The following is a 26,468-nucleotide window of genomic DNA, read 5'->3' on the forward strand; positions in this document are numbered from 1 at the left end:
AACTAACCAGCTGTGTAAAGTTGAACTGTGTAAAGCCCTCCTTTGTGGGCCTCGTCTTTGAGAGGTCCAGAGGGTGGCAACACGAGAACAGGCCTTCTCTGCAGTGGCCCCCTGTCGGTGCAATGCTCTCCCCAGGGAACTTTGCCAGGCAAAAACCTTCTTTTCTAACCAGGCCTCTGGTTGATTTGATTGACATCCTATGCCCTTTAAAAATGTGGGTTTTTGGGGGGTGGGGGTCATTGAGTTGTTTTTATTTTGATTATGTATTTTGCGGTTTTATGTTTTGATTTTTTTCTGTGAACCACTCTGAGACCTGCAGTTATAGGGCGGTATATAAATTCAATCAATCAATCAATCAATCAATTTCACATTCATTGCTCCACCCACTTTTGCTTTTGGCCTTGCCTGCTGCTGGGATGCAGCCCCTGGAACATTGTCAAGAAAAATGTTCAGCCCTTGGTCTGACAAAGGTTGTGTAGCCCTGCCCTTGAGGAACAACTAGTCATTTCAATACTAGGTGACAAATCCCTCATTTGCCCAGGCTTTTCTTTCTTTCTTTCTTTAAAAAAAAGTTATTAGGAATTACTGTATGTTGCTGCTGCAGATGAGAAACCCAGGTTGTGCTTCCTGGGTATTTTTTTTTTAATGATGCTGCTCGTTTGTTTGTTTTTTAAATTGCTTTTATAAAGCCGTGCTGAATCTGGTTTCATAGTGGTCTCTTTGTTGTCGTTGCTCTTATATTGCCGCACAATCTGCCCTGGGATTGTGTAATGAAGGACAACCTAGAAATCCTCCTGTCAATCAATGCATAAAATATATGAGCAACTGGGAGAGTTGCTCTTGCTGGGTACAGCTGGCATCTGATACATAAATAAGTGAAATCACCATTAAGAAAGAACAGGGCATTGGAGAAGACAATGGTGGGGGGGCTTGTGCATTTTTCATTTCTCTACCTTTGCAATGGATAATATATTCTGCTGCTACAGAGCGTACTGCCTGAGAGCTAAACGCACGTTCTGCCAAAACAATACCAAGACAAAGGAAACTTGGGGACAGCTTGACCTTAGCCACACCCAAGATGGGCTAGCAAAACCGAATCATAACTAAAGCCGCCCCCTGCCCCCCCCCTTTGCTGTGCTCTGTGTTCTTAGGAATACCCGCATAAGAGGAGAGTTTTTTTTTATAACAAATCTCTTTTTACAGTGCACGAAAGGTTGAAAGCAGGGAGGTTATATCCCAAATACCAATTATGTTCTCTGAAAATGAAGTGTCCCAATGTTCTATATTCTACAAGGAGACGTGATCTGTATCTATTTTCAGCCAACGTCTTCTCACACTACGATCTAAAAATAGGCCGGCTCTGAACTTTAAATAATGGCTCAGAAAGGGTATTAACCTCTTTCTCACAAGTTGGGTTTGCTGTGCTGCTATAGCTCTGTCACAACTTGCATTGTAGGACTGCAGCTGTCTGCTACCTTGAAAAAGCAACCAGGCTATAATTTTCTGGGGCTGATCTGATCTGATCTGAAGAGCTACAATGGAGCTTGCAATGGGAGATGCTGAAGTATCCAGTGTAAGGTGTCCAAAATAGTTCTGCCCTACAATGCTATGTATTAAGGCTTTGTCATGGTGGTGCAGAAATAATACCATCCAACTTCTAGTGTGTCACTTCTTAGGGATGGGGAGAAATTTGATTCAGTTCACATTTGATTTGCACTTTCCAAAACAAAGCGGGAATGAAATACAGCCATCTTTTGAAATCCATTCTTATTTGAATTCTGCAGTGCAAATCTCCAGCCAAGCAGTGAGTACATAAATGCATACACAGGAGTAAAGTGCTCATAAACACGCATATACTATTGAAAATTAAATACATAAATGCATTATTAAATACATAAATGCATTATTTTTGGGGGAACTGCTTTGCAAAAAAAAATGTGCGGTTTTGGCAAAATGGCATGCATACATTTACAAGATAAAGCTACACTACACTAAAATTCTGATGACTTCTGACTTGGAAATGTGGAGAACTGAAGGTTAGAAATTTGAGAAACCAAAATTGACCAATTTAAACTTCCGTAGTCACATCGAACTGCTGATAAGGCAGACTGGATTTTGATCCAAGTGTTGCTTTCCTATTACTTGGACATGCAGAGAATCCAAGTACTGCTTAGAAAACAGAACTCTGCTGGATCTCAGACCCAAGGTGCATCCAGCCCTCAACCCATTTCCCTTGAAGATGGTTTGAAGGCTGCAGCTGGTGCAGAATGACTCTGCTCAGTTATTGAGTGAGTTATTTCCCATGATCTGGGTGCCTATTTGCTATGGAGTCTACTTTAAGATACTTATTTTGTCTTATACAACCCTAAATGGTTTGGGATCCAAGGACCCAGCTGAGTGCCTCTCCTAATATGTTACAGGTAGGTAGCCGTGTTGGTCTGCCACTCTGCCATAGTCAAAACAAAATAAAAAAATAAAAAAATTCCTTCCAGTAGCACCTTAGAGACCAATATGTGTCAGCCTGGCAGAAAGGATCTGTGGAGGAGGCCCTCCTTATAACCACACACCTGAGAAGCGTGCAGGGGATGGGGACCCATCGTAGCACCTTCTCAGATGTAGTACCCTCTTTATGGAACTCCCTGATTCTGAAGATGCATTAGGCTTCTTCCTTATGTCGGGTCTATAGGATGCTTAAGAGACTCAATAACTTTGAGTGCTTGTGGGAACAGCTTGATTTGGTCAACAGTCTGTTAGGAGTACCGTATTTTCTTCCTGCTGTTGGTTTCCGTTTTCTGTATTTCGAATGTTATTTTATATATTTTTGTAAGCCACTCTGAGATTTTGTTATGGAGAGTCATATAGAAATGAAGAAATAAATAATTTTTTGTTGCTATAAATTGGCTTAAATCCTCTTACTTTAAATGATGATGATAATTTATTAAATTTCAATATTGCCCTTCACCTGAGGATCACAGGGCGGTTTACAAGAACACAAAAATACACAACATTTTAACAAACTAAAACAATATCCACCCCAGTTTAAAAGGTTTGATAAGCCTAAGAGAAGAAGAATGTTTTTGCCTGGCAACGTGTTATGGACCAGGTTAAGTTTCATTTGGAAAGGCAGATTCAGGATCTGAAGAGCTTTTGTAAGCAATCTGTGTAGCTGAAATGGTTTGGTGCTATTCAAGGGCCAGATGCAACTGGGGTGGGTGCGTGGTGAGGAAGAGATTTGTTGCCTTCAAGACGGTTGAAGTGTCACTCAGAGAGACCTTTATAGTTATTTTAAATTTGTAAAATAGTCAGTTACAAGGAAGGCTCAAACAATTTGGGCAAACAATTATTTAAAAAACCCAAAACAGGTTACATCTTTCCCCACGTTTCTGATTAGAGGGACAATTCCACCAATAATTTAATGGATTATACTGTAGTGTTGTGTACTATGCCATAACTATCTTACTATTCGTAGCAACAGTGGCACACACGATTCCCCGCATACCTTTGAAGTCTCTTCTTCACCCCCCATGAAACAAACTAATGGAACCAATTACAGCCTGGGTAATAGTCAGGCACAAAAATATTTCATCATATTCAAAGTGCCAAGACTTTCTTTTCATTATATATATATATATATATTTTTACAGGAACTTGGAGCTGCTTTAAGGAACTGCAAAGGACACTTCTCTGACCAATGCCATCCCAGTGCATTACTTGTTATTATCTGCAAGATGCAAGTAAAGATGCCCAAGAAACCCCTGTGAGCAAGGTCAACCAGTGGAATGCTATTCTCCAGACGGTTTAACAATAAGGCACATCGCCTGAGAGAGTTCCTGGCGTTTTTTATCCTAGCATTCATGAGTCTGGAAATCTTATCACTCAGCAATGGGGAACTAGTCTCTTATTGTCCCAATGTTATTTTTCATGTCCCTCAAAACACAGTTGCTTCCTCCTCCTCCTAGGCTTTCCCCCTTAATTAAAAACAACAACACACACAAACCTATGGGGTTAGCTGTGCATGATGCTAAATGTGCCACTGCTAATCACGGCTGGGTTTGGGTTTCTTTTTTGGAAGGGAGTGAGGAATCTCAGGACCAGCCACGGCCCTCAAGTAATCTCCAAAGACTTCACATCCCCCGCAGGCTTCACTTCGCACTCACTTTGAATTTTTTTGCCTGGCTGGAATGAATCCTTTGGATACTGATAATGCCTCTTGGTGGCACAAAAGATGGAGAATGGTCTCTCTGTGTGTGTCACCTAATGTACAAAGGGAACATTTACATCGGCTCCCAACATCGCCAGCCCAGAAGGGCATGTATGAAATAAAAATCTACTTTTGCAGATTCGTGCCTAGATTTGATTTGTTTTATTTTTGACCACCAATCCTTTCATTAGCATTAGCATTTATTTAGCTGCAATTCTTGGTATGACATTTTCAGTCAATGCTTGGCTCCACACATCTGCTGGTACTGAGCCACCCGCAGTTCATTCAACTGCTTTCAACTTGTCAGCATGACCAAGCCAGTTGCTTCTGGGCTCAAATAATAACCTGGGTGTCTCAAACATCCCCCCCCCCAAAAAAAAACATATTGTGCAGTTTTCCTCATTTTGGCATAGAAAACAGATTATTTTTCATCCCCATCCTGTTAAACATCATTGATGGCACATGGAAATTTTAAATTTAGGGAGACATTTGTGCCAGCATTTGTAGGTTGAATTATTATTATTATTATTATTATTATTATTATTATTATTACCCCATCCACCACCCTTCACCAGAAAATTTCAGGTCAGGTCACAGTGATGTAAAATGCAGTATTTAAACAAACTAATTTAAAGTCAGTTCAAGTCCCAATGATATCAAAGATAACTGAAGGCAACTGGTTTTGGGGGTCTACACAAACTGTTTCATTAAAAAAACAACAACAACTGATGAAGAAATACTTAATGTCTGGCCACCCAGAAGACAATCCTATTTCTGTGAGTTGCTTTTGTAGCCAAGAAACATTTCAGAAGTTATTAAAGAGATGTTAATGGGGGGCGGGAGAGAGATTCAGCAAATGAACAGTCATACCTTGGGTTTCGTTCGCTGCGGGTTGCGTTCGTTACAGGATACGAACGTGCCGAACCCAGAATTACCGGAACGGTATGAATTGCAACCCGCACGTGAGCAGATGTGGCGCTGTGGGTTATGGATGCCGTGGGTTGCGAACGCGCCTCCCACACGGATCGCATTCGCAACCCGAATGTCCACCGTTCTTGGATGCATCCAAGTCTAATTTATAGAAGAACATTTGCTCTATTTTTTTTCAACAGTTAAGAGCACAAGAACAGCCTCCAGATCATGCTAATAGCTCATCTAGTACAGCATCCTGTTCTTAAAGTGGTGAATCAGATGCCTATGGAAAGCCCAACAGCAGGACCTGATTTCGAGGAAGTTCATAGTAATTGTCAACCATGCCTTATGAGAATCTGGACCTATCTAATTGTTTTCAATGATAATCATTCCGTCAATGGTTAGGAAAGTCTGGATCAGGGTCAGCAACCTTTTTCAGCTGTGGGCCAGTCCACCATCCCCTTGTTATTTTAGTAATTAGAAGGGGGGCCCAGGCATACAGCCTAACCACCCAAACTCATAACACTATAATGCCACGCTATCTTAAGAAGCTTTAGGGGGACCCCAGGCTGATTTATAAGTAACAGCCTTGTGGAACAGCCTTGTTTGGTGGAAGCTGTTCTTTAAATGGGGAGACTAGGCTGAGCAGAGCCTCTGTGTTGGCCAGGAACACCCTTCCCTCAGATGGCATGGGGCCTAGGAGGACTAGGAGGTGGATATCACACTCCTCATTTGCTATTTGTGAGAACTAAGACCCTGATGTTGGGAAAGATGGAGGGCACAAGGGGACGACAGAGGACGAGATGGTTGGACAGTGTTTTCGAAGCTACCAACATGAGTCTGACCAAACTGCAGGAAGCACTGGAAGACAGGAGTGCCTGGCGTGCTCTGGTCCATGGGGTCACGAAGAGTCGGACATGACTAAATGACTAAACAACAACAACAAGGCTTAATCGGAGATCAGCTTCTCTGTGATCCTGTTCTTAAGTAACATGATCAATGTCATGCCTGTTCATAACATGCTCCTACAGTCAGCTTTGTCAAGTTTCCACAAACATAATTAAAATCTCCCATCAGGGATAATTATGCATTGTCATCAGATGATTGCTGTAGTGCTCAACCTGATCACAGTCCTGTATTTGTAAGTTTTTATGCAGTGAATTTTTTTAGAACAACTGAAATCACAATGCAATTACAATAGGAACAGCAATGACCTACTGTAGCTAGTGCTGCATAATCATTTCAGTTCTCTTGCTCATATTTTCAGAAGTTCACCTTTTGAGTAAAGCATTTTCATGTGTTTTCGTTAGCTCACTTGTGTATTTTTTCCTAGGTTCAACTTGAGGGGGGGGGGAAGTGAATTGTTGCACCTCGCGTGCAAGAGAAATACAATTTGTTATCCAGTACATGGAAAGCGTAGTTTGGAAAGGTTAAAAAACGTTGGCATTAAGCACTATCAGGCATGGAAGTTTTAGCATTTGTCATTCTATATCAGAGCTTAACAATTAATGAGCATGACATTTTGATAATGCTAATAGCAAATTCATGCTTATAAACAAAGAAGGAATTTATGCTGCAGTCACCATTAGTTGGGTAAAATGCAAAAATATTGAGCTTGTCGAAGCTGCAAAGTGCATTATTTGCTGGATAAGTTGATTTGACCCAGTTCCACTTGGTTATCGGTACTTTGTGACTTTGGAAGGGGTTAATTAGCTAACCTGTATATATTTACCTGAATGTATTGTTAGTCCAGAAGTATAAAAAAACATTTTAAGCTTTGCCTTATGAAACCTCTCTGTAAAGCTGTGAACTTTGATCTGCATTGTATTTCTTTCCGGCAAGCTATGACTTAAGAGTCTGGAGATAACAGAAGAAGGCTGACCTTGCACAGAGAGGAACTGGTGACAGATAGGATGGCCTTGCTGGAGTGCTCATGAACCAACTCAGGGCTAAATGTCCTTTTGCCTTATATGTACAACAGGAAATGTACAACAGGAAATGTTCCTTATATGGACAAGAGGAAGTTTTCTGGGGTGGGAAGAGAGCCAGAGAACTGTCTATAAGAACTGTCTGAAAATTGACTAGTTTTGTACTTGCTTGGATGTCTGAACACCGCAGTACCTCTGCATGTAGAAAATAAATCTTTCTCTCTCTGAAGCCAGCAGCCTCAGGTGTCTTTCTGCTTCCATGTTTTCTCACCGGGCGCAACCATGGGAACCCGTAGGGGCAAATAAGGCTCCAACTTCAGAGTATATTGACCAACCCTGCTAGTAAGGTGAGACTTTCTTTTAGAGAAGCTATGCTGATTCTTCTTCAACAAGGGCTGAGATTCTCCAACTTCTTTCACACATACATTTTTAACCACCACAGCTATGCGTAACTGTAGCTTAAAGGCGAATGTACAGGGAGGAAAGAATGGCTGTTTCACTTTTCTCGTGCTCCTGTTGCTGCACCACTACTGGGAGCTAAGCCATGATATGGCTTAACATTCTTTCCAAACTCAGGTTCATGGTTTGTCTCCACCAAACAAACCACAAGTTGTAGGCCAAGAAAAAACAGCTTGTGGTTTGTTTGCAGAGAGATAAACCATAATGTGGATGTAAAGCTGAGCCAAACCATGTTCCCAGTAGCGCAGCACAGAGGAAAGAGCAAAGAGCAAAGCAGCTAAGATTTTTTCCCTCCCTCTGCACTAGCACACTGTATGTTCACATTTAAACCACCGTTAAGCTTGTAACGGGACGCGGGTGGCACTGTGGGTTAAACCACAGAGCCTAGGGCTTGCTGATCAGAAGGTCGGCAGTTCGAATCCCCGCGACGGGGTGAGCTCCCGTTGCTCAGTCCCAGCTCCTCCCCACCTAACAGTTTGAAAGCACGTCAAAAGTGCAAGTAGATAAATAGGTACTGCTCCAGCAGGAAGGTTCGCCAGAAGCGGCTTAGTCATGCTGGTCACATGACCTGGAAGCTGTATGCTGGCTCCCTCCACCAGTAACATGAGATGAGTGCCACAACCCCAGAGTCAGACATGACTGGACCTAATGGTCAGGGGTCCCTTTACCTTTACTTTATGCTTGTAAAGTGATTTGTGAACCTGGCCTATTTTTTAAAAAAGAAATCTGGTCTTAATATTGTTTTCCTGGGTACTAGAGTGGTGTGGAGGAACTGGGATGATAAGTTTGCTGAATTTTTCCAGGTTGGTAGTTTTTCAAACATCTTCTTAAGAAGGGTGATTTTAGCAATACATTACATAATAATTCAAATTGTTTACAAGCAAAACAGAACAGTAAACCATATTTTAAATAAACATATCGTTGCAATAACTTTTTAGTTTGCCTGTTAGGTCTAATTGGAGACAAACTAGCAAAGTTCTCCTGACCCAAACCAGATTCAGAAAAACTTCAGGGGCTCATTAAAGCCCACCTCAAATGAAGGGTGTACTTTTCATGCACCTGAATTGTTCTCAAGCTCAGAATGAGGGAGAAGCCCTCTCGCAATGTTGACGTCCTTACCTCCCTAAGTGGGTCGTTGAGTTCATTGAGAATGCTATCTTCATCGAAGATCTTTCCCTGGTAACGGTGTTCATAATAATCATGGATCTTCTGACGCATATCGGCAGGTAGTTTATGAAACGACATGTACTGTTCCACTTGCTTGTACTAGAAAAAGAGGAAATGTAAAAAAAGTATATTAATTCAATAGGCTTTAAAAAAAATAATGGAGTAAAGTCATAATGAGTGAATTACTAACATCATAAAAGAAAAATGCGAATGTGTGGCTATTAGAAGAGGGAGTGAAAGGATAATAATAACTGTGGTTTCTCCCTCGTTTTGACACTGCACAAAGGTTTGAGGGGATAATTCAGAATAGACTTTTTGTTAGCACACCGTGTGGTCAAAAACTTCTTTCTATATAGCCTGGCTTTTGAACTCTGGGAAACGATGGCCTCCTGCATTGGACCCACGGCCATTTGAATATTTGCCATTGAGTGCCAGCACTCTTCACATGAGTCATGTTCACGTTTTAGAGCAGCCACACAGTCCGCATGGGATCCCAGTCACGACTGCTGGGCCTCACTAGAAGTCTAGAAATGACCTGGAACACATGTTGTCTTTTCTGCCAGCTGAAACAACTACAGGAGAACACTGGCAGTGATGGCTAATGCGTTCTTCAAGCAAACGTATCTTCTGTGAGACCTTTGGCTCAATGGGTCCATGTGCCTGGCTGTTAACCAGAAGGCTGGTGGTTCAAGGCCACCCAGGGACAGTTGCAGGTAGGACCCCTGCACTGCAGGGGGTTGGGCGAAATGAACCTTGGGGTTCCTTCCAACTCTGCAACCCTATGTCAGTGATCATGGCTGAAGTGATATTTGAATTTGGGGTGCCCTGACTCTTAAGAATATAGGAAGGAAGTCAGATCAAGCACAGTATTGTCTCCACTGCCTAACAGTACCTCTTCTAGGGTTTCAGATAGGGATCTTTCCCAACTGCAGATTGAATTTGGGATTTTTCCATGCCACATATTGACTCTACTACTGAGCTGTGCCTTTCAGCACATACCGCATTAGCCACTAAGCTATACCAGATCTGTATAAAAAGGATAATTGCATTCTCATAAATGCATCAATTATAATAATTACATAATATAAAAGTATATATTTGTGTTAAAATATGTTTAGAAATGTGTATATTATGACAAAAATGTTGAAAATACATATTTAATCCTTTAAAAATATATATTTAAATTTAATGTAGAAATAGGATTACATGGATTTATGAATGAATATATTTCTATGGAATGGAAAGAGACTGATCCATCTATTCTTACCTTCGCCCACCGGTAGCTGGAATTAAATGCTGGTTGCAGGTATAATGTTCGTCGTTAAGTCTGTGAGGACTGAGGAGGATTATCTGGCTGTTGCATTCAGTTCCCAACCCCTGGCCTAACCGTCCCCCAACATCTGAGATTCCTAATGCCAATGCTGAAAACAACCATAGGAGGTATGGCATTTCAAGGAGCAATCCTGCTTTATTCCAAACATTATAGATTTTAGAGCACCAGGGGAAGATCACAAGCAGATCATGTACAGTACTCACTAAAATGATTACTAAAAAATTACTAACCTCACAGAGGGATGCCGTAGAAATGAAAAGGCTAAAACATATTTATTAAAATCTGCATTTTCTGCTGCCTGAAAAATGCAAGCTGTAAACAGCAAATACACTAGAGCTGTTTGCTGACTCATTCATAATAAGATTTATTTTCAAAAGGGATTAAACCAAAAGGTCATTACGAGGAAGGTCACTGTTTAGTCCTCGGCACCAGATGTTATAAAAGCAGTATATTTGCTGTCAGGACATTGTGGCTGATATTGCACTAATTACTGGGGATTGATAGCTGGCTGCTTTTGATTTGTACATATGAGCCATGTTTTGTGGTAAATGGGTTTTTCTGGTGTGTGTAGCTAATTCAGAAAGATGAACCTAGTCCTTTTGCAAAACACATGAGACCAACTACCAAGGTTATATAAGGGAAGGTGAAATAACCAAAGGTGTAAGATTTTCAGCTAAAAGCTCTTCTGTCAAATACCTTTAACTGAATACTTTTACACTACAGAAGTACAAACGTTTCCTGTATGAATCAGTTGAGTATGTCAATATGACCCTAAAAGCTCTTCATCTATGCAAACAGAGAATATCCAGAAATATTTTCTTTGAAAAGTTCCCAGAAGTGGCAGCAAGGAAAGGGTTGGGTCCTACAACAACCTAACCCCTGGAAAAACCTGCTCCAGAGACTTCTCTTTTTATAAACTGCTTTGAGGTTTTTGGGTTTGTTTGTTTTTACAATCAAGCATTGTATAAATTTTTATGAAATAAATAAAACAAATTCTTAAATCCACCCAAAACTGAATCCAAGGCAGAGAACTTGGTGCAATCTGTCAGAGTAAGAATGGATTGTCAGCAGTGAACACCAGACTGGTTTAATATCCCTGATACATCAGCTCACCTTACTCCTATATTTCCAACTGAGGAGTCAGAATCAGACCCCAGAACAGGAGGGGCACAAGTTTCCCCATCTCTGCCTTATAATCTTAGGGAGTTGGGGCTGCAGCACCCCATCAGGTTTAAAGGCTCTTTTGGACACTGCATAGCAAGAGCAATGCTGGATCAGACCAAAGGCTGAACCGGCTCCCACAGTGTCCAACTAGATTCCTATGGGAAGCTCACAACCAAGACATGAGTGCAACAGCACTCTCCTCACTTGTGTTTCTCAGCAACTGCCATTCAGAGACATACCACCTCTGATGCTGGAGCTAGTACGCTGGCATCATAACTAGTAGCCGTCAATAGTCTTGTCCTTCATGAACATGCCTATAATGCTTTTGAAGCTACCCAAGTTGGTGGCCATCACTATAACCTCTGACAATTAATTCCAGTTTAACTGTGCAGAGTTTAACGCTGGCCTTCACACCAAGAACGCAGAGCCCCTGCAAGGAACTATCACAGGTACTTCAGACCTTGTCACTGGTTACCCTATCCATTTAACAACCCAGCTAATTTTAGTCAAAATCGTCCTCCTGCTGCAACCCAGCTACTCACGACCAGCTCCTTCTACCTGTTCCTTCTTGCTTCTCTTTAAGTGTCCGTATTGTCGTGCTCATGTCTTTTATATCTCAGTATCAACACCCAGGTAGAAAAGGTCGAGCAAAATCCCACCCAAACGTTCATAGTTTGGTTATACCTGCTTAAAGTAACAATTAATTTTTAATTCAACACCCGTGAACACTTCAAACACATGGTATGTTGAAGAAAATTATTCAATTAGTCTACTGAGCCAGTGAACCACAGCATGAGAGCATATAGGACAGGACCATGAAAAGCCTGTATCTGTTGGTGGAGGTAATGCCTGGTCTAATCACCATGACATCCGAGCTTTGACCACAGAATTAGTGTTTGTAACTTTTATTTCCCTGCTTGGTTCCCCAGCATTTGACCTTTACAAGGCAATGTACGACTTTTTCAGCTGCACTGGTAGCATTCTAGTACATGACAGTCCAATTAATTGCTTCTGCTTAAGCCATGCCTTTTGAACTCTTATCCACATTTCTGCCTCTTGGCAGATTACTGACCTAAGAGATTTGAATTAATACACTTTAACAAGTTCCAATCCTAGCTTTGACCCATTTCCTTTCCTTATCCTTTGCATGAGTCGGATACCCAGTCCCTTGTGCATTGATCTGTGATCTTCTGTCACCTGTTCAAATCCTCCTCTGTTGCTTGTTTCTTTGACTGCGCTCTGCTTTGCTACTGAATAGCCTTCGACCCACATTCTTAGGTGAAAGATAAATAATAAAGGTAACAAAAGCTTGGAACTGAGCGATTCGACTTGCCGGAGCCTGGTCTCAAAAGACATTTGTAGGTATAATACCTCATTTACTATTTTGTTGGCCAACCTAAAAAATCTTTTGATCAGCCTCAAACATTAAGCGTGATTAACCTGAGATTTAATTACACCAGTTTCAGCTATCTGTTCAAAGTCTTTTGGGTAAATTGCTAGGAAAACTAAGGACACTATCTAGCTAACTTATTCCATGAGTGCAAAAATTTCCACTTGAGCAATGGAGCCCATGCCCCTCCTACCTTGCAGTCCTACTTAAATCTGTTCTGGGGGGGGGGGGAGAGGAGAGGGGTGGAAGTTCCATTGTGAGTGTGTATGTACACACACACACACACACACACACACACACACACACTTTTTTACCATTCTCTTAACCAATGGTAAGTGCTACATATGACCTCAATCTCCCAATAAGCTTCTATTGTATTTGGTGTTGTTGGTTTTTTTTTAAAAAAACAATTGGTTATGCCCCCCTCCCAAAAAAATCTGTTTAAGACTAGGGATGAAGGGAGTTGGACTCCAACAACATATGGAAAGCCACAGGTTTGCCACTTCTACTTTAAATGGATCACTAGGTTCACAAAGACAAATCAACAACAAAGAGGCTGCACACAATCACATCAATAAGTCCAGGTCACATCCTGCCAATATGACCAGAATGTATTGATGGCTAATGACTGTAGTTGCTTCCTTGGTTCATGATGATGGTGCTTTCATTACTTAATACCAAGGTATGTTAATAGCAGGATTTAGGAGGAGTTTTCCAGACTTCAGATAATGAGTTTTTGCACAACACTTTTTAAAGATCCTGCTCTTGGAAGATACAGGATAAAAATGTGAATGCATTCTTGGGTGTATATGCCCTACATATGCAGCTGTATCTCACTGGCTAATTTGTGCTTTAACAAGTCTAGTGTTCACAGAATTTACAACCCACATTCTGTTCACTGGGGAGAGTAGTTAGAACTTTAACCAGCTCCCAGTGAGAGCTCAGTATATGGCCTTCAATATGCTAACAAGTCAGATGCCCACTGACCCCAGGTATCAGTAAGGTGGGGAATGAAAATAATATCCTGCACTGAAAGTAGGACATGTCACACATGATTAGAATCAGATGTGAGGCCAGGTGCTGTTGTTGCTGTGCAAATAGTACGGTATATGTCGCACAAAGTCAGATTATAGGAGATACTAGGCCCTCTCCGGAGATTAGGTGTCCAGGTTGCAATAGGTTGGTCTCTAACATTAGGGAGGAAGCCTCACTTGTTTTCCTTTTACAGGTAGGTAGCCGTGTTGGTCTGCCATAGTCAAAACAAAATTTTAAAAAATCCTTCCAGTAGCACCTTAGAGACCAACTAAGTTTGTTCTTGGTATGAGCTTTCGTGTGCATGCACACGAAAGCTCATACCAAAAACAAACTTAGTTGGTTTCTAAGGTGCTATTGGAAGGAATTTTTTAAATTTTGTTTTCCTTTTGTGGGAGTTGCCTATTTGGGAGAAATGGACACAAATCGGCAATGTAATCCACATTAGACCCCGATGAAGAGGAAACTGGGAAAGTAGCGAGTTGTGAGAAAAAGAGAGAAAGAGACATTGAGTAAGTCCCCTACCAAGCACAGTCTCTTTCTATCTTTTTCTCACAACTCGCTACTTTCCCAATTTCCTCTTCTTCGCCGGGGTGAAGAAGCAAGATATATGTTTTGCAGACTGGTGGGACTCATTTTTGATCCTCCCTGCACCTTATCCAGCATGGATGTTTGTGAGGTGGTGTTTGCAAGTTCACACTCACTGCTTGTCCGAGCTTGTGAGTAACTGGATATAAATAAAATTATATTTATATTCAATTATATCCTATACAGGAGCTGTCCCACTGGACTCAATGGAATGCACTTCTGAGTTGGCATCTACAGGATTACACTGTAAATGGCTCACCTACTTGATGTTGTCTTCTTTTGGATGACCAGTTTGATTTGATGGCAAGCTTGGACATTCTTGTCTGTGAGGTTGCGGCTGCTCAAGCTATCACCAGCCCTGTTATAGCCAGGAGCTAGCTAGCAATGCAATGTAGAAGAAGAAGAAGAAGAGTTTGGATTTGATATCCCCCTTTTCACTACCCGAAGGAGTCTCAAAGTGGCTAACATTCTCCTTTCCCTTCCTCCCCCACAACAAACACTCTGTGAGGTGAGTGGGGCTGAGAGACTTCAGAGAAGTGTGACTAGCCCAAGGTCACCCAGCAGCTGCATGTGGAGGAGTGGAGACGCGAACCCGGTTCCCCAGATAACGAGTCTACCGCTCTTAACCACTACACCACACTGTAATGTTCACTGCTAATGTAATGAACAGCATTTGAAACCCAGTACCGGTATGTTCACCCTGATTACTGAATGGCACAAACCCTAATTTGCTTACTTGGTAAGAATCAAATTTGTATGCTGTTTGGTAAAACAACAACAACCCCCAAACCCTTAATTGCTAGGTTTATTTGATGTTATATATGTTCAGTTTGGTTGGACAGTGTTCTCGAAGCGACTAGCATGAGTTTGGCCAAACTGCGGGAGGCAATGAAAGATAGGCGTGCCTGGCGTGCTCTGGTCCATGGGGTCACGAAGAGTCGGACATGACTGAATGACTGAACAACAACAACATGTTAAGTTTTTCTCCCAATTCAGGAATAAGGAGATCTGTACAGAGTTGGGCCTAAGTGGGATGCTTTGGTTTTATGTGTTGGCTACACATAATTTGCAGGTGTTCCTACTGGAAGAGAATTGAATGTTAAACTGTGGCTCCATTTTGTTAATCAGCCAACTCTTCATAGGAGATAATCCAGTTAAGCACTTTTCCGTAAGGCTCTCGGCACCAAAGTTGTTTCATGGAGGGTGTTTCGGAATAGAACCTACAACATCTATTTGCCTGGTTATGGGATACAAGACTGTATGGGACCCTGTTGGGTCTATCTAGTCCAAAATCCTGTTTTCACAGTGGTCCACTAGATACCTATAAAAATCCTGCAATCAAGACATGAGCACAACAGCACTCTTCCATTTGTGATCCCCAGCAACTGGTGCTCAGAGGCTAGCTATAAGGAATAGCAGTAATTGATAGTCTTATTTTTTCAAAAAAATTGTCTGATACTCTTTCAAGGCTACCCAAAAAGAGGCCAAACCCTGAATTTCATCTTTGCTGAACGGCCCCAGGAAGGCCATTATGGAAGGTGGGAGAGTTGATGAGGATGATATCTGAAGACATTGCCCCGCTTCCATGGAATTTCAACATGAGGTTTTTTTTTTTTATTACATCAAAGTAAATTAAGTTATGAGCATGAGACCAAGAACATGAATCTTCTTCAAAAAATTCACTCAAACTTAATTAATTTCTCAATCATTGTAACTGAAATGAACAATAGTAAGACATTGTATAAAATGGTTATTGAGATGAAATGTTTAATTACTGAGCGGAAGTTAAATGGTATTATAAAAATTCTTGGAAGGTAATTAGTAAGGGGTCCTGGATGAGGAAATGAGCAGGCAGACATGGCAAGCAGAAGACTGCTCACAGTGTTAAAAATAATAACTGCATTTCTCTGTTGAGGGGAAAAAAAGGCAGTGAGGCCATCAAACCACCTTTGACAAACAGTTACAGTTATTATGAGCTTGATAGCTCTAAGTATGTGTATAGCAGGGGTCAGCAACCTTTTTCAGCCATGGGTCAGTCCACCGTCCCTCAGACCATGTGGTGGGCTGGACTATTTTTGTGGGGGGGGGGAGGGGAATGAACAAATTCCTATGCCCCACAAATAACCCAGAGAGGCATTTTAAATAAAAGCACACATTCTACCCATGTAAAAACACCAGGCAGGTCACACAAATAACCCAGAGGTGCATTTTAAATAAAAGGACACATTCTACTCGTGTAAAAATACGCTGATTCCCAGACCATCCGCGGGCCGCATTTAGAAGGTTATTGGGCCACATCCGGCCCACGGGCCTTAGGTTGCCTACCTCTGGTGTATAGCCTTCCTGGCAGAAAATAAACTAAGTAAGATGAACCTAAATAAACTAAGTAAGATGAAGGGAAAGGAAGTGAAAGTTAAAAAAAATTATTGGGGGGGAGTACTTGGAGGATATGGTAAAGGTTCACACATAATGCTAAACCATGGCTAACTATAATGTCGACCATCGTTAAAAAACCACAGCTAAAACAGAGACACTTGGCAGACAATCACTTAAACCTTGGTTTTCATCACAGAATAGTTAATAGTGTCAATGAGAGCAGCCGAGCCCAGAGAGCAGTTCTTTTGCCACTCTTCACTCGCAGCTCTGTAGCTTTTGGGCAGTGACAGTCCTTCATGGTTAAGGAGTAGGTCTGGATTTGCACATAATGCTAAACTATAGTTCACATTAACTAAGCTTTATAAACCAGCTATAAAACTTGGAAGACAAGTGTTTTTTTGGTCATAGTTATTATATAAGCCATAGTAAAGCTGCTGTGATGGGTTTGCACATAATGCTAAGCCATAGTTTAGTGTTATGTGAGAACCATGCCTTTCTGTGATAGCCTAACTGTTAGCCTTGATATGTCAGTGTATCGGATGACATGAAGTCATCTAGTGGGGTGGGGGAAAACATACCTCATTTCACATTCAGCCAGTCAGGAACAAGCTGTTAATCAAACCAAGTAGAAGGTATTTTGGCCATACTTGACAAATATCCCACATTTTAAAGAAAATGACCCCTCCTGCGCTAAACATAGGGCTGGCATATGTCCGGAATTTCCAGGACATATCCGGGATTCATCCGCCGAAAATACCGCCCAGGTGGAATTTTCAGAAATTGGTTAAAATGTGCAGGAAAATCTGGGCCTATGGCAGAGCTCTTATTGGAAGTTTTGATTTTTTGGGGGGAAATTTCTAAAAACATTCTTTTAAAATAGCTCAAAAACTTTTTTTTTGGGGGGGAAGCTTTTGTTACTACTACTACTACTAAACACCAAGGTAAATAAATATAAGCAACCTTCTTATTTTCCTTTACTGTTCAACAGATGGTACAATTAAGAATCCCAAGGTACAAGCTAAATAACTGTATCTAAATAGCACAGAAAGAGAACACCCATTAAACCCAGATGACTAAAAAACAACATAAATCTTTTCAAATCATACTGAGGTTTTTTGACATTGATCATGCATCAGCCACACCATGAAATGGTTTTGATTACTCACATTATTTCACCCAGAGTGGCATGTACTATAATTTCAGCTATTTCTTAGGCTGAATCAGTAAAATCGTTTTCTATGAAGAACTGATTGGAGGAGGACTGTTATCGGCCAAATTGTATAGTTGTGCCATTTAACTGTGACTCTCCATGTTCTTTAAATACAGAGCTATGCAAAGCAATGGCCTGGGATCTAAACCCACTTACAGTACAATCCTAACAAAGTCTGAGGTCCAATCCCCAAAATCTCCAGGTAGGGCTGGGAACTTTTCCTGTCTGAAAACCAGAAGACCACTGCCGTTTTGTGTAGAGAACACTGGGCTACATGGACCACTGGAAAGATTAAGTATGAAGTATCTTCCTGTGTTTGTAAGCTTTGTCCTCTAGCATTGCTGGGCGATTTATCAATACATCATCTAAAATTGTGGTAATGGTTTCACAATATTCAACATGACGATATATCGTGAATCATGATGTGTGTGTGTGTGCAGGGCTGTATTTAGGTTTGATGAGGCCCTAAGCTACTACAGGTAATGGGGCCCTTTATATGTCCAGCTGTCCTTTGTCAACAACAAATTGTCGCTGTTTTTAGTATTGAATACATGCTGTATGGTAATTTATGGACCTAATAGGTATCTAAAGCCATTTGCACATGTTGCCATGCAACCAGTCCATGCAGAGTGTAGCCACCCTATATATAGAAATGAGCAAACCAGTGATATTTTAGGGAGCAGGATAGCAGGTGGGGCCCATTACTTACATCATAGGAGCCTACACGACACAAAACACTGTTGCTGTATGTAGGTTTTATTTTATTTGTTTTTTATCTTATATTTTGAAAATGTACATTTAGTTTTTTCCCCTTTATTTTTTTTTGGGGGGGGGCAAGAGAGTGGGGTCCTAAGGTATAGCTTGTTTAGCTTATATGTAAATCCAGCACTGTGTGTGTGCCAAGTAAAAATGGGGGGGGGGATGAAGCAGGTCATCGTGATTCCTGCAGCCCTTGTAGCTTTGTATTATAAAATAACAGTTGTAATGATGAGTCAAAAGTAACTATAAAATGTGTCAGTTTTAGACCGCTAAGTAGTAGCCGTTGCCCAGGACATTTAGCTGGTTTATCATGATGTCGAAAACCAGACATCTCTCAGCCCAGACCAACATACGGAATGGCAGACCCATAAAGTGAGTGACTTCAGAAATTCTACTTCAAGCTCACTCTTACAAATGATTGCCTTCTTTCGGGAATACTGTAAACACTACGGTGACTAACTCACAATAGATCTCAGTTCTTTTTTTGTGAACTGGAAAATTGAGACTTGTGATTTTCTGGTTCATGGGAAAGAAAGGGCAATCTAGTGTGAATTAAGTTGCTCCAACATCACACTGCTAATGGAAACAGACCACTAGCATGAGAAGGCATTTTGTGCGATTGGTGCTAGCTAGATTATTGCAACTGATTTGTTGACAGCACTTTCTTGCTGCAGCCTTCACCCATTTTACCTGTTTTTTTTCTTTCTGTACAACAATAACTCACTCCAATCACCTCCTATATGGATCCTGCTATGTTAGAAGAAATTAGTCACCGTGATTTGATTCTAAGCCTACCTAAGGCTCCTGCTTTAATGGGAGATACTACTGGCAATGAGTGAGTCTTTGTATACACAGATGTCCTCCCTTTATATAGAGTCCATGACGTATAGCCATGCTAAAGCAGTGATCGCTCAGAGATTGGGGGATATTGCCAGACATGAGGACATAGCCTGCGTGAAACCTGGGATGTTTCTGGGGGAGCAGGTGTATTGGGCTGCACCAGCCCGTTACCTGGCGGATATCCACTATGTGGAATACCGCAGACTACTCACTGCGGCCAGACTGAATGTTCTTGACTCGGCGGTTTTGAGGGGGAGGTTTAGAGGAGTTCCATATGATCAGAGAACGTGCCATTGTGCTTTGGGAGAGGTAGAATCTACAGAACACATTCTACTGAGTTGTCCCTTTTATAACGACTTAAGGCAATATCTCATAGCCCCACATTTATCTCAGTTTAGTTCCCGATTAAGAGAAAGGCAGGTAGCATATCTGCTAAATAAGCCCACTGGGAAAACAACCTTATTGGTGGCTAAATTCCTCTTCCTGGCGCTCAAGTGTCAGAAGCGTAAAATCAAATGCCTTGATGTGGGTTATCTGTATGAGGCTCAGTAGTGCTGTCCTATTTTATTTGTGTACCCCTCTGATGTTTTTAGTTTTATAATTTTGTATTGAGAAATGTTTTTCTTTCTGACTATTGGTCAAATAAAGGATATGTATGTATGTATGTATGTATGTGTACACAGATGTATTTTCATTTATGAATATTCTTCCTACATGCTTTAAAGAGTTGGTTTAAGATAGTATATGTCTTTAAAACAACTTTTTTCTCTTCCAGGGATATTTGATAGCATTCTTTATAATCACACGTGTGTACCATATTAAGTGTGGATTGCTCCACTATAACTCATCTTGTCACTTTCTCCTACTTATTAATGAGACACTCTCCTTACAGTAGGGCTTTTGCATAAGGGAAACTGCCTGAGGTAATTTATCATAACTAAGCTGACACAACAAACTCATTTGCCTTTCACTTTCTCACCTTCCTTGTATTCTCTCCTTGCATTTCATGTTAATTATAAAGTATTATGCAGCAGTACTTAAGTAACAGATTGCTTCCCATTGACATTGTCATGTGGCTCAATGGTCCTGGGACCAAACTTCCCACTGGTGGAAAGATTTTAGGGCTTCCTTTGTTTCTGGGTGTTTTACAGTCACCCAGATTTTGTCCACTACACATCAATGGGCAAATCCCACCAATAACTGTTATTATTTTACAATCTCCCATGCAAGTGTCTCAGAATTAGCATAAGGTTTGGTCCAGACAATATCAAGCATCTGATTCACTCTTCCTAATGATGTCAGTGGGACATGACCTCCAGAAATTGGTCATGTTACTTTGCTCACTGTGTTACACACACACACACACACACACACACACACACAGCACAAAAATAAAAATAGATGCATCAAAACACTTCCCTGATTAAAAAAAACTTTAGACTATCATAGAGATCATTTTTTACACACTGTACTTTTTCTACTAAGCTTTCAGCAGATTTCTTTTGCTGTGCCCCCCCAAACTGCCACAAATATCGATCATGCAATATTATATTTTGTTTCATCATACAGCTTCAATAGCATCGGAAAGCTTCGATTCCGCTTTGTAGGACAGAAGGCACAGGCTAAAGGTGTTATCCAAGGAACACTTCTACCGGAAATATTAACTATGTGCTCTCAGCAGTCAACAAGAGCCAGCAAAGCACACTGAGGATCAAAGTAATGCTTTGAAATACAGAAGTAAAAAAAAACAAATTAACACTTCAGTGAACCCAGCAATATGGATCACAGTGTTGCTTTACACGTGCATGCACACTGAGCGGAAAGGGGTAGGGGAAACACAAGATTTGCCCCCAATCTCTCTGGCTGTCAAATGACAGCAGGGAACCCACAGAGCGCTGGTTAACACACACATGTTTATCGCTTGATGATTGCACGGTGATGACCTACATATATGGATCAAGCCTTCAGTCGATGTTATCACAAATGTTTTTCTTTCCAGTAACTTGACTCTCATTGTTCCACGCATGCAGTTGTGAATCATGAAGTATACCGTTCTCTAGCATAGAGCAATCAAATGATAGGCATGCCATATATGGGTTAGAAATGAAGGCCTCTAAGCGCTCCTTTATTTCTCAGTATTGTACTATCAATGTTCAGGTTGCCTCAGTTAATTCCAGACTTCTTCGACCTGGGATGCTCCAGAAGTATGGGACTACAACTCCCATCACCCCTGATCATTGGGAAGAATAGGGTTTATAGTGCAGAAACATCTGAAAGGCACCATGTTTGCTACTCCTGGTCTGTATACTGAACCCCTAGTTCCAGTCTTAGCAAATGCTTGATATCTGAGCACTCAATTCTTTTGTAGCTGGAGAGTTTCAGGATAGACTTTGCTAAAGCGTGACGATTTGTATGTAAATATTCAGCAGAGAATTATATAGAGTTCACACACTGGGCTACCAAGTTTTCAGTAGGTAGTCTACCTGATTTAGGGGGAACTTTGAGACAGCGTGGTGTAGTGGTTAGAGGACTGAACCAAGACCATGGTTCAAATCCACACTCAACCATGTAGCTAACTTGGTGAACTTGGGCCTGTCACTGCCTCTTGGTGTAACATACCTTAAAAGGTTGTTGTGAGAATAAAATTGGGAACAGGGAGAACCATGTATGCCACCTTGAGCTCCTTGGAGGAAAAGTGGAATATAATAAGAATAAGAATAAGAATAAGAATAAGAATAAGAATAAAAACTTTCCATTAAAGATAAATGACCAAAGATAAGCCTCAAATTGCCCCCCCCATAAGAGCGGAAAATTGGTTCTAAACTCTTAATCACTTTGTATTGCTCTCCCCTGAGTTTTTTGGGGGTCAACATCATAGAATTATAGAGTTGAAGGGACCAGAAGTGTCATCTAGTCCAACCCCTTGCAATGCAGGAATCTTTTCCCCAATGTTGGGCTCGAACCCACGACCCTAAGATTACGAGTCTCATGCTATAGCAACTGAGCTATCAGGTCAAGATGATAGGCTATCCTTGTCACAAACATCTCCAGTTTGTAATGTGTACTAGAACAGGCTGTGCACACATAGATCGGCAGGATTGCAACCATGGGCTTCTTTCATTAGGAATCTCTGAGTAAAAGGCAGCAGGTTTGAGCACAGACACAGAAAGATGTCCGCAAAGTCAGATTCCCCGTCTAACATCTTCCCCACAGAACTGATTTACTGGTAATTTTGCTATGAAAAAGCTGCTGCCTTCGCAATGAGCTTACTGTGCATTTTCCTGTGGAATACTGTGAGAAAACCACTGCATAACTTAAGCTGAAAGGACATTTTACAGGTAAATTCCCATGACAAAGGAAATGGGGTGTGGGGGGGGAGGATTGTGCCATTTGTCATCTCCAGAGCCAGTGGAATCCAGGAGAAAAGCAACTGTATTTATACATGGCATGTGTGTATTTTATTTGTATTAAATGTATATACCATATTTTGGGAGTGTTATTTGGAGAATTGCAATGAATATACAGAGAATACTGGGGATCAAAAAAGAACCAATGATCTTCTACAAGAATACCACAAGCATAGCAGAAGTCACATGCTCATTCCAACGAACTAAGGCTATCATGAGTCTGCCAAGAATTCTGGCTGTTCGGAGCTGTCTATGAAAAGAGTCTGAAAAACTAGGAGAAGGGAGACGGTATGGAGGAATGTTGGTGGAAAAGGGGTGAGCACTCCGCATGGTGTGTGTGTGTGTGTGTGTGTGCAGTCATGTTTCTGTGGCCCACTGCTCCTTTGTTCAGCATGCTCTATTCCAATGGACATTTGTGTTGTCAGCCATTGTCCTTTAATCTGCTTTTGTCTCCTGCAAATTCTGAACAGCTTCCAGCCTTTTGTCCATTCTGCAAACTATTTGAAACCATCTAATTTCGAAAAGTTCAAGCAGACTGTTCAGTGATTTTAAATTACTGAAATATCGGAGGTTGGGAACAGAAGACCTCTGTTAGGGTCACCTGCTACCAAAGGGTCCTGAAAACAGCCATCAAAATCTCAGGCAGGTGGATTTTGTTGGTTGAAGCTGTTCAGCAATTCTAACATTTGCATCATGCAAGCTAGCCTACATAAGTTGAATACTAAATGCATCTGATGGATTACTTCCCTAAAGCAGTTGGCACCAACGTGATTATTACTATCAGTTTGCTCAAGTATCTGTCAAAGTCGAAATCTATTATGTGGCATGAAATATAAACGCTAAAAAATAATGACAGAAACAAGACCAGAAAAATAACAGCAGCACTCTTCCTTAGTACATTTTGAAATTATCTGGGTTTCAAGACAATAAAAATGCATCCAGATATAAAAGAATCCCAGCACCCTTTTATCACAGAGATACTGATAATTCGCCTGATGATTATATATCCTCCTTTAGTCAAATAAATGTTTACAGGAAAATAAGCCTATTTTTAACATGCAGAAATGTGGTGACAGAACAGGCAGCAAAGAAAGCTAGTCTTTGAAAGAGCCATTTATCCTCTTTGCAAGCAAAAGAGAATAATCCTTATCAGAGGCTTGCATGATACTCATTCAGTATCATTCAGGACATTCAGTTTCCAGGCCCTCAAGGGACACAGGGTGAAACAAAAAGAGGAGTACCAGAGCCAAAGAAACAGGTGATGGCTTCTGTCTATCATTTCAACTTTAATATTTAGTTTTTCTATCTGAACGGCAGAGCCCAAGAGACTCGAAATAGATAACGTCTTAAGGTAACCCAGCCAAAGTATGCACAAATAAAAGGGCATCTTCTGCAGGAAGTCTTTGCATTATGTACCGGTAATTCTGGATTTGCAATCAATGGGCATGGTAGAGGGTAGTCTGCCCTATCAGATCTTAATAGCAAGAGTCTTCCATTTCTCAGTGCCAGATATCGCAGAGGGAATGTATGGAGAAATTTAATACGAACTCCTGGCTCTCAAAGACCTTCGAAAAGCATAAGGGTGATTTCAAACATAATTCTCAATTGCCTAATGATTGACATTTGTTTAAATTTATATATGATAACTTTCCACCAACAAGTGGCTGCCAAGGGTTGACTTGTGGAAATCAAAATATTACAGGATTTTCAAAATTCTGGGGTGGGGGAGAATACTTATTCACAACAAAGAAAAATAAATAACCATTTAATCCAGTGTTTCCTCTGTTTATGTGAGTGAAACGGATCAATGAAAATCTAATTTACTGGTTTGCTTGCTCTTGTACCAAAAATGCTACCTGAGTTTGAACATATGAGTATTATTTCAGCTTCCATACAAAGCCAGGAACGCCAGTATTTAGTACAGTTTACTCTAAATAAATGTTTCTACAAATTTACATTTTCTCTTGCACTACACTATGAACTCGCGTATATACTGTCAAGTCGTAATCTTTTAAGTAACAGCTGATGAGTATTAAAATTTAAAGAATCACCCAATACTAGCATTCTAAAATCCATGATTTTCTCAAGCCAAAAATCATTTGTACTATAGTAGTTATAGAAATATCACATTTCTGAAAACTATCAAATCAAAAACAAAAACATACTATAAACATTGCAAGCAGCAGAAAACGTTTCAAACAGCAACACTACTAAAACGTTTAAAAGCCCAAATGAAATGTGTCTTGTTAACTTTTCTAAAACAGAGAAGGTGGGGACCAAAGGTAGCTCTGAATGGAGCAGGAAAAAAGTCCTCTCATGCACACCATCAAGAGGATGTCTTACAGGTAGCAGTACCCTAAACCAACATCTAGAACGGAGTCTGGGAAACACTGGCAACTAGCACAGATCTTGCAATATTGGAGTGATATAATCCTGATGCTGCCTAGCAGTCTAGCAGCTGCATTTTGTACCAAATGAAGTATTTAAACCAGTGGTTCCCAACCTTTTTTTGGGCCATGTTCCACCTAAGTATCTCTAAAATCCCCGGTGACATATAACTCTTATTATTCAAAAAGTGAACTGTTCATGTGGAGGAAGCCTAAAAGGTCATTAACTTGGTCTAACTCATTATCAAATTGCCCCTCTTAAAAATCATTGGGGGACCATGGATCTAGACACTCTTCATGGGACCGGTGGGCTCTGTGGAGAACAATGCAGCAGTCTAAATGTGATATAACAAAGCATGAATCTGGTCTCCAAGCTTGATTCAGCTCTAGCATCTTCTCCTTTGTTCAGATATTTACTTTGAATGCCAACATCCAACTCAACTACCTGCCATTGACAATTCTACACCAACCCTCTGTCTTCACAAACCCTCATTACTGCATCCCTCTCCCAATGAAGATACTATGATCAGGTTTCATCTACAGCTGATCAAAATGCATACTGCTTTAGGTTCTTCTGTTCCCTCCCCATTTAGATCAACTGAGTCTTTTGTCAACAGAAAGTTTTATATTACCTTCCTATTTTCAGTTCATTCCCTCATTGAATTTCCTGCAGCCTTGTTGATCGAACATTATCTGTTGCCTCAATCCCCACCCCGCAGAATCTCCTTGCAATGTATTATAAACACTTCATTCTTTAAAGCTGGTGTTTTGCCCACATTTATTCCCTCTGTTTATAAGTATTTTCTACTGTATAACTGGCACCGAAACAAAATAAATTGCAGGTATAATCGTTGGTGGCTGTTTTGCTCCTTCTAATCTACAGTGTGACATTCTCACAGATGGTATTATCCTCCCTGCCCCAGCATATTCTCGGTGGCTTTATCTTCTTGGTTTGCACATAACTTTTAGCCATGGTTTATTCAGCTACGGCTGTTTGTTCATCCAAACCATACCCGCTAGTTTAACTATATTTTGTTTTTCTGTCAACAAGCTATGAACGGAAGCCATGGTTTGTCATTGGCTTATGAACCTTAGTTTGCTTTAACTATGGCTTGGTACAAACTTCTTAACCATAGTTTGTTTAGCTATTTCACCTCAGCAGTTCCCCAAGCTACAAACATGGGAGGTGACAGCAGCTAGAAAATAAGCCAAGCTTTGGGAAATAAGCCACGGTCTACTTGTGGTTAGCTCATGGTTTGGTCAACAAACCATGGATTAGTGTTACACACGAACCAGGCAATTATCTATCATTTCT

General features: G+C 40.9%; 1 protein-coding gene across 2 annotated transcripts in view; it reads right to left on the minus strand.

The window, feature by feature from the left end:
• Positions 1 to 26,468, minus strand: part of HCN1 (hyperpolarization activated cyclic nucleotide gated potassium channel 1) — a 169,000-nt gene that overhangs the window by 28,774 nt on the left and 113,758 nt on the right. For both annotated transcript variants that reach the window (XR_004427553.1, XM_033164142.1), the window contains exon 5: positions 8,620 to 8,766. Coding sequence is in view for 1 of the 2 variants with exons in the window: in XM_033164142.1 (XP_033020033.1) it covers positions 8,620 to 8,766 (147 nt within the window). In the remaining variant the exon portion in view is untranslated. The remainder of the gene's footprint in view (positions 1 to 8,619; positions 8,767 to 26,468) is intronic.

This window comes from Lacerta agilis, chromosome 11 (genome assembly GCF_009819535.1).
Source record: "Lacerta agilis isolate rLacAgi1 chromosome 11, rLacAgi1.pri, whole genome shotgun sequence".
Taxonomy (NCBI): Eukaryota; Metazoa; Chordata; class Lepidosauria; order Squamata; family Lacertidae; genus Lacerta; species Lacerta agilis.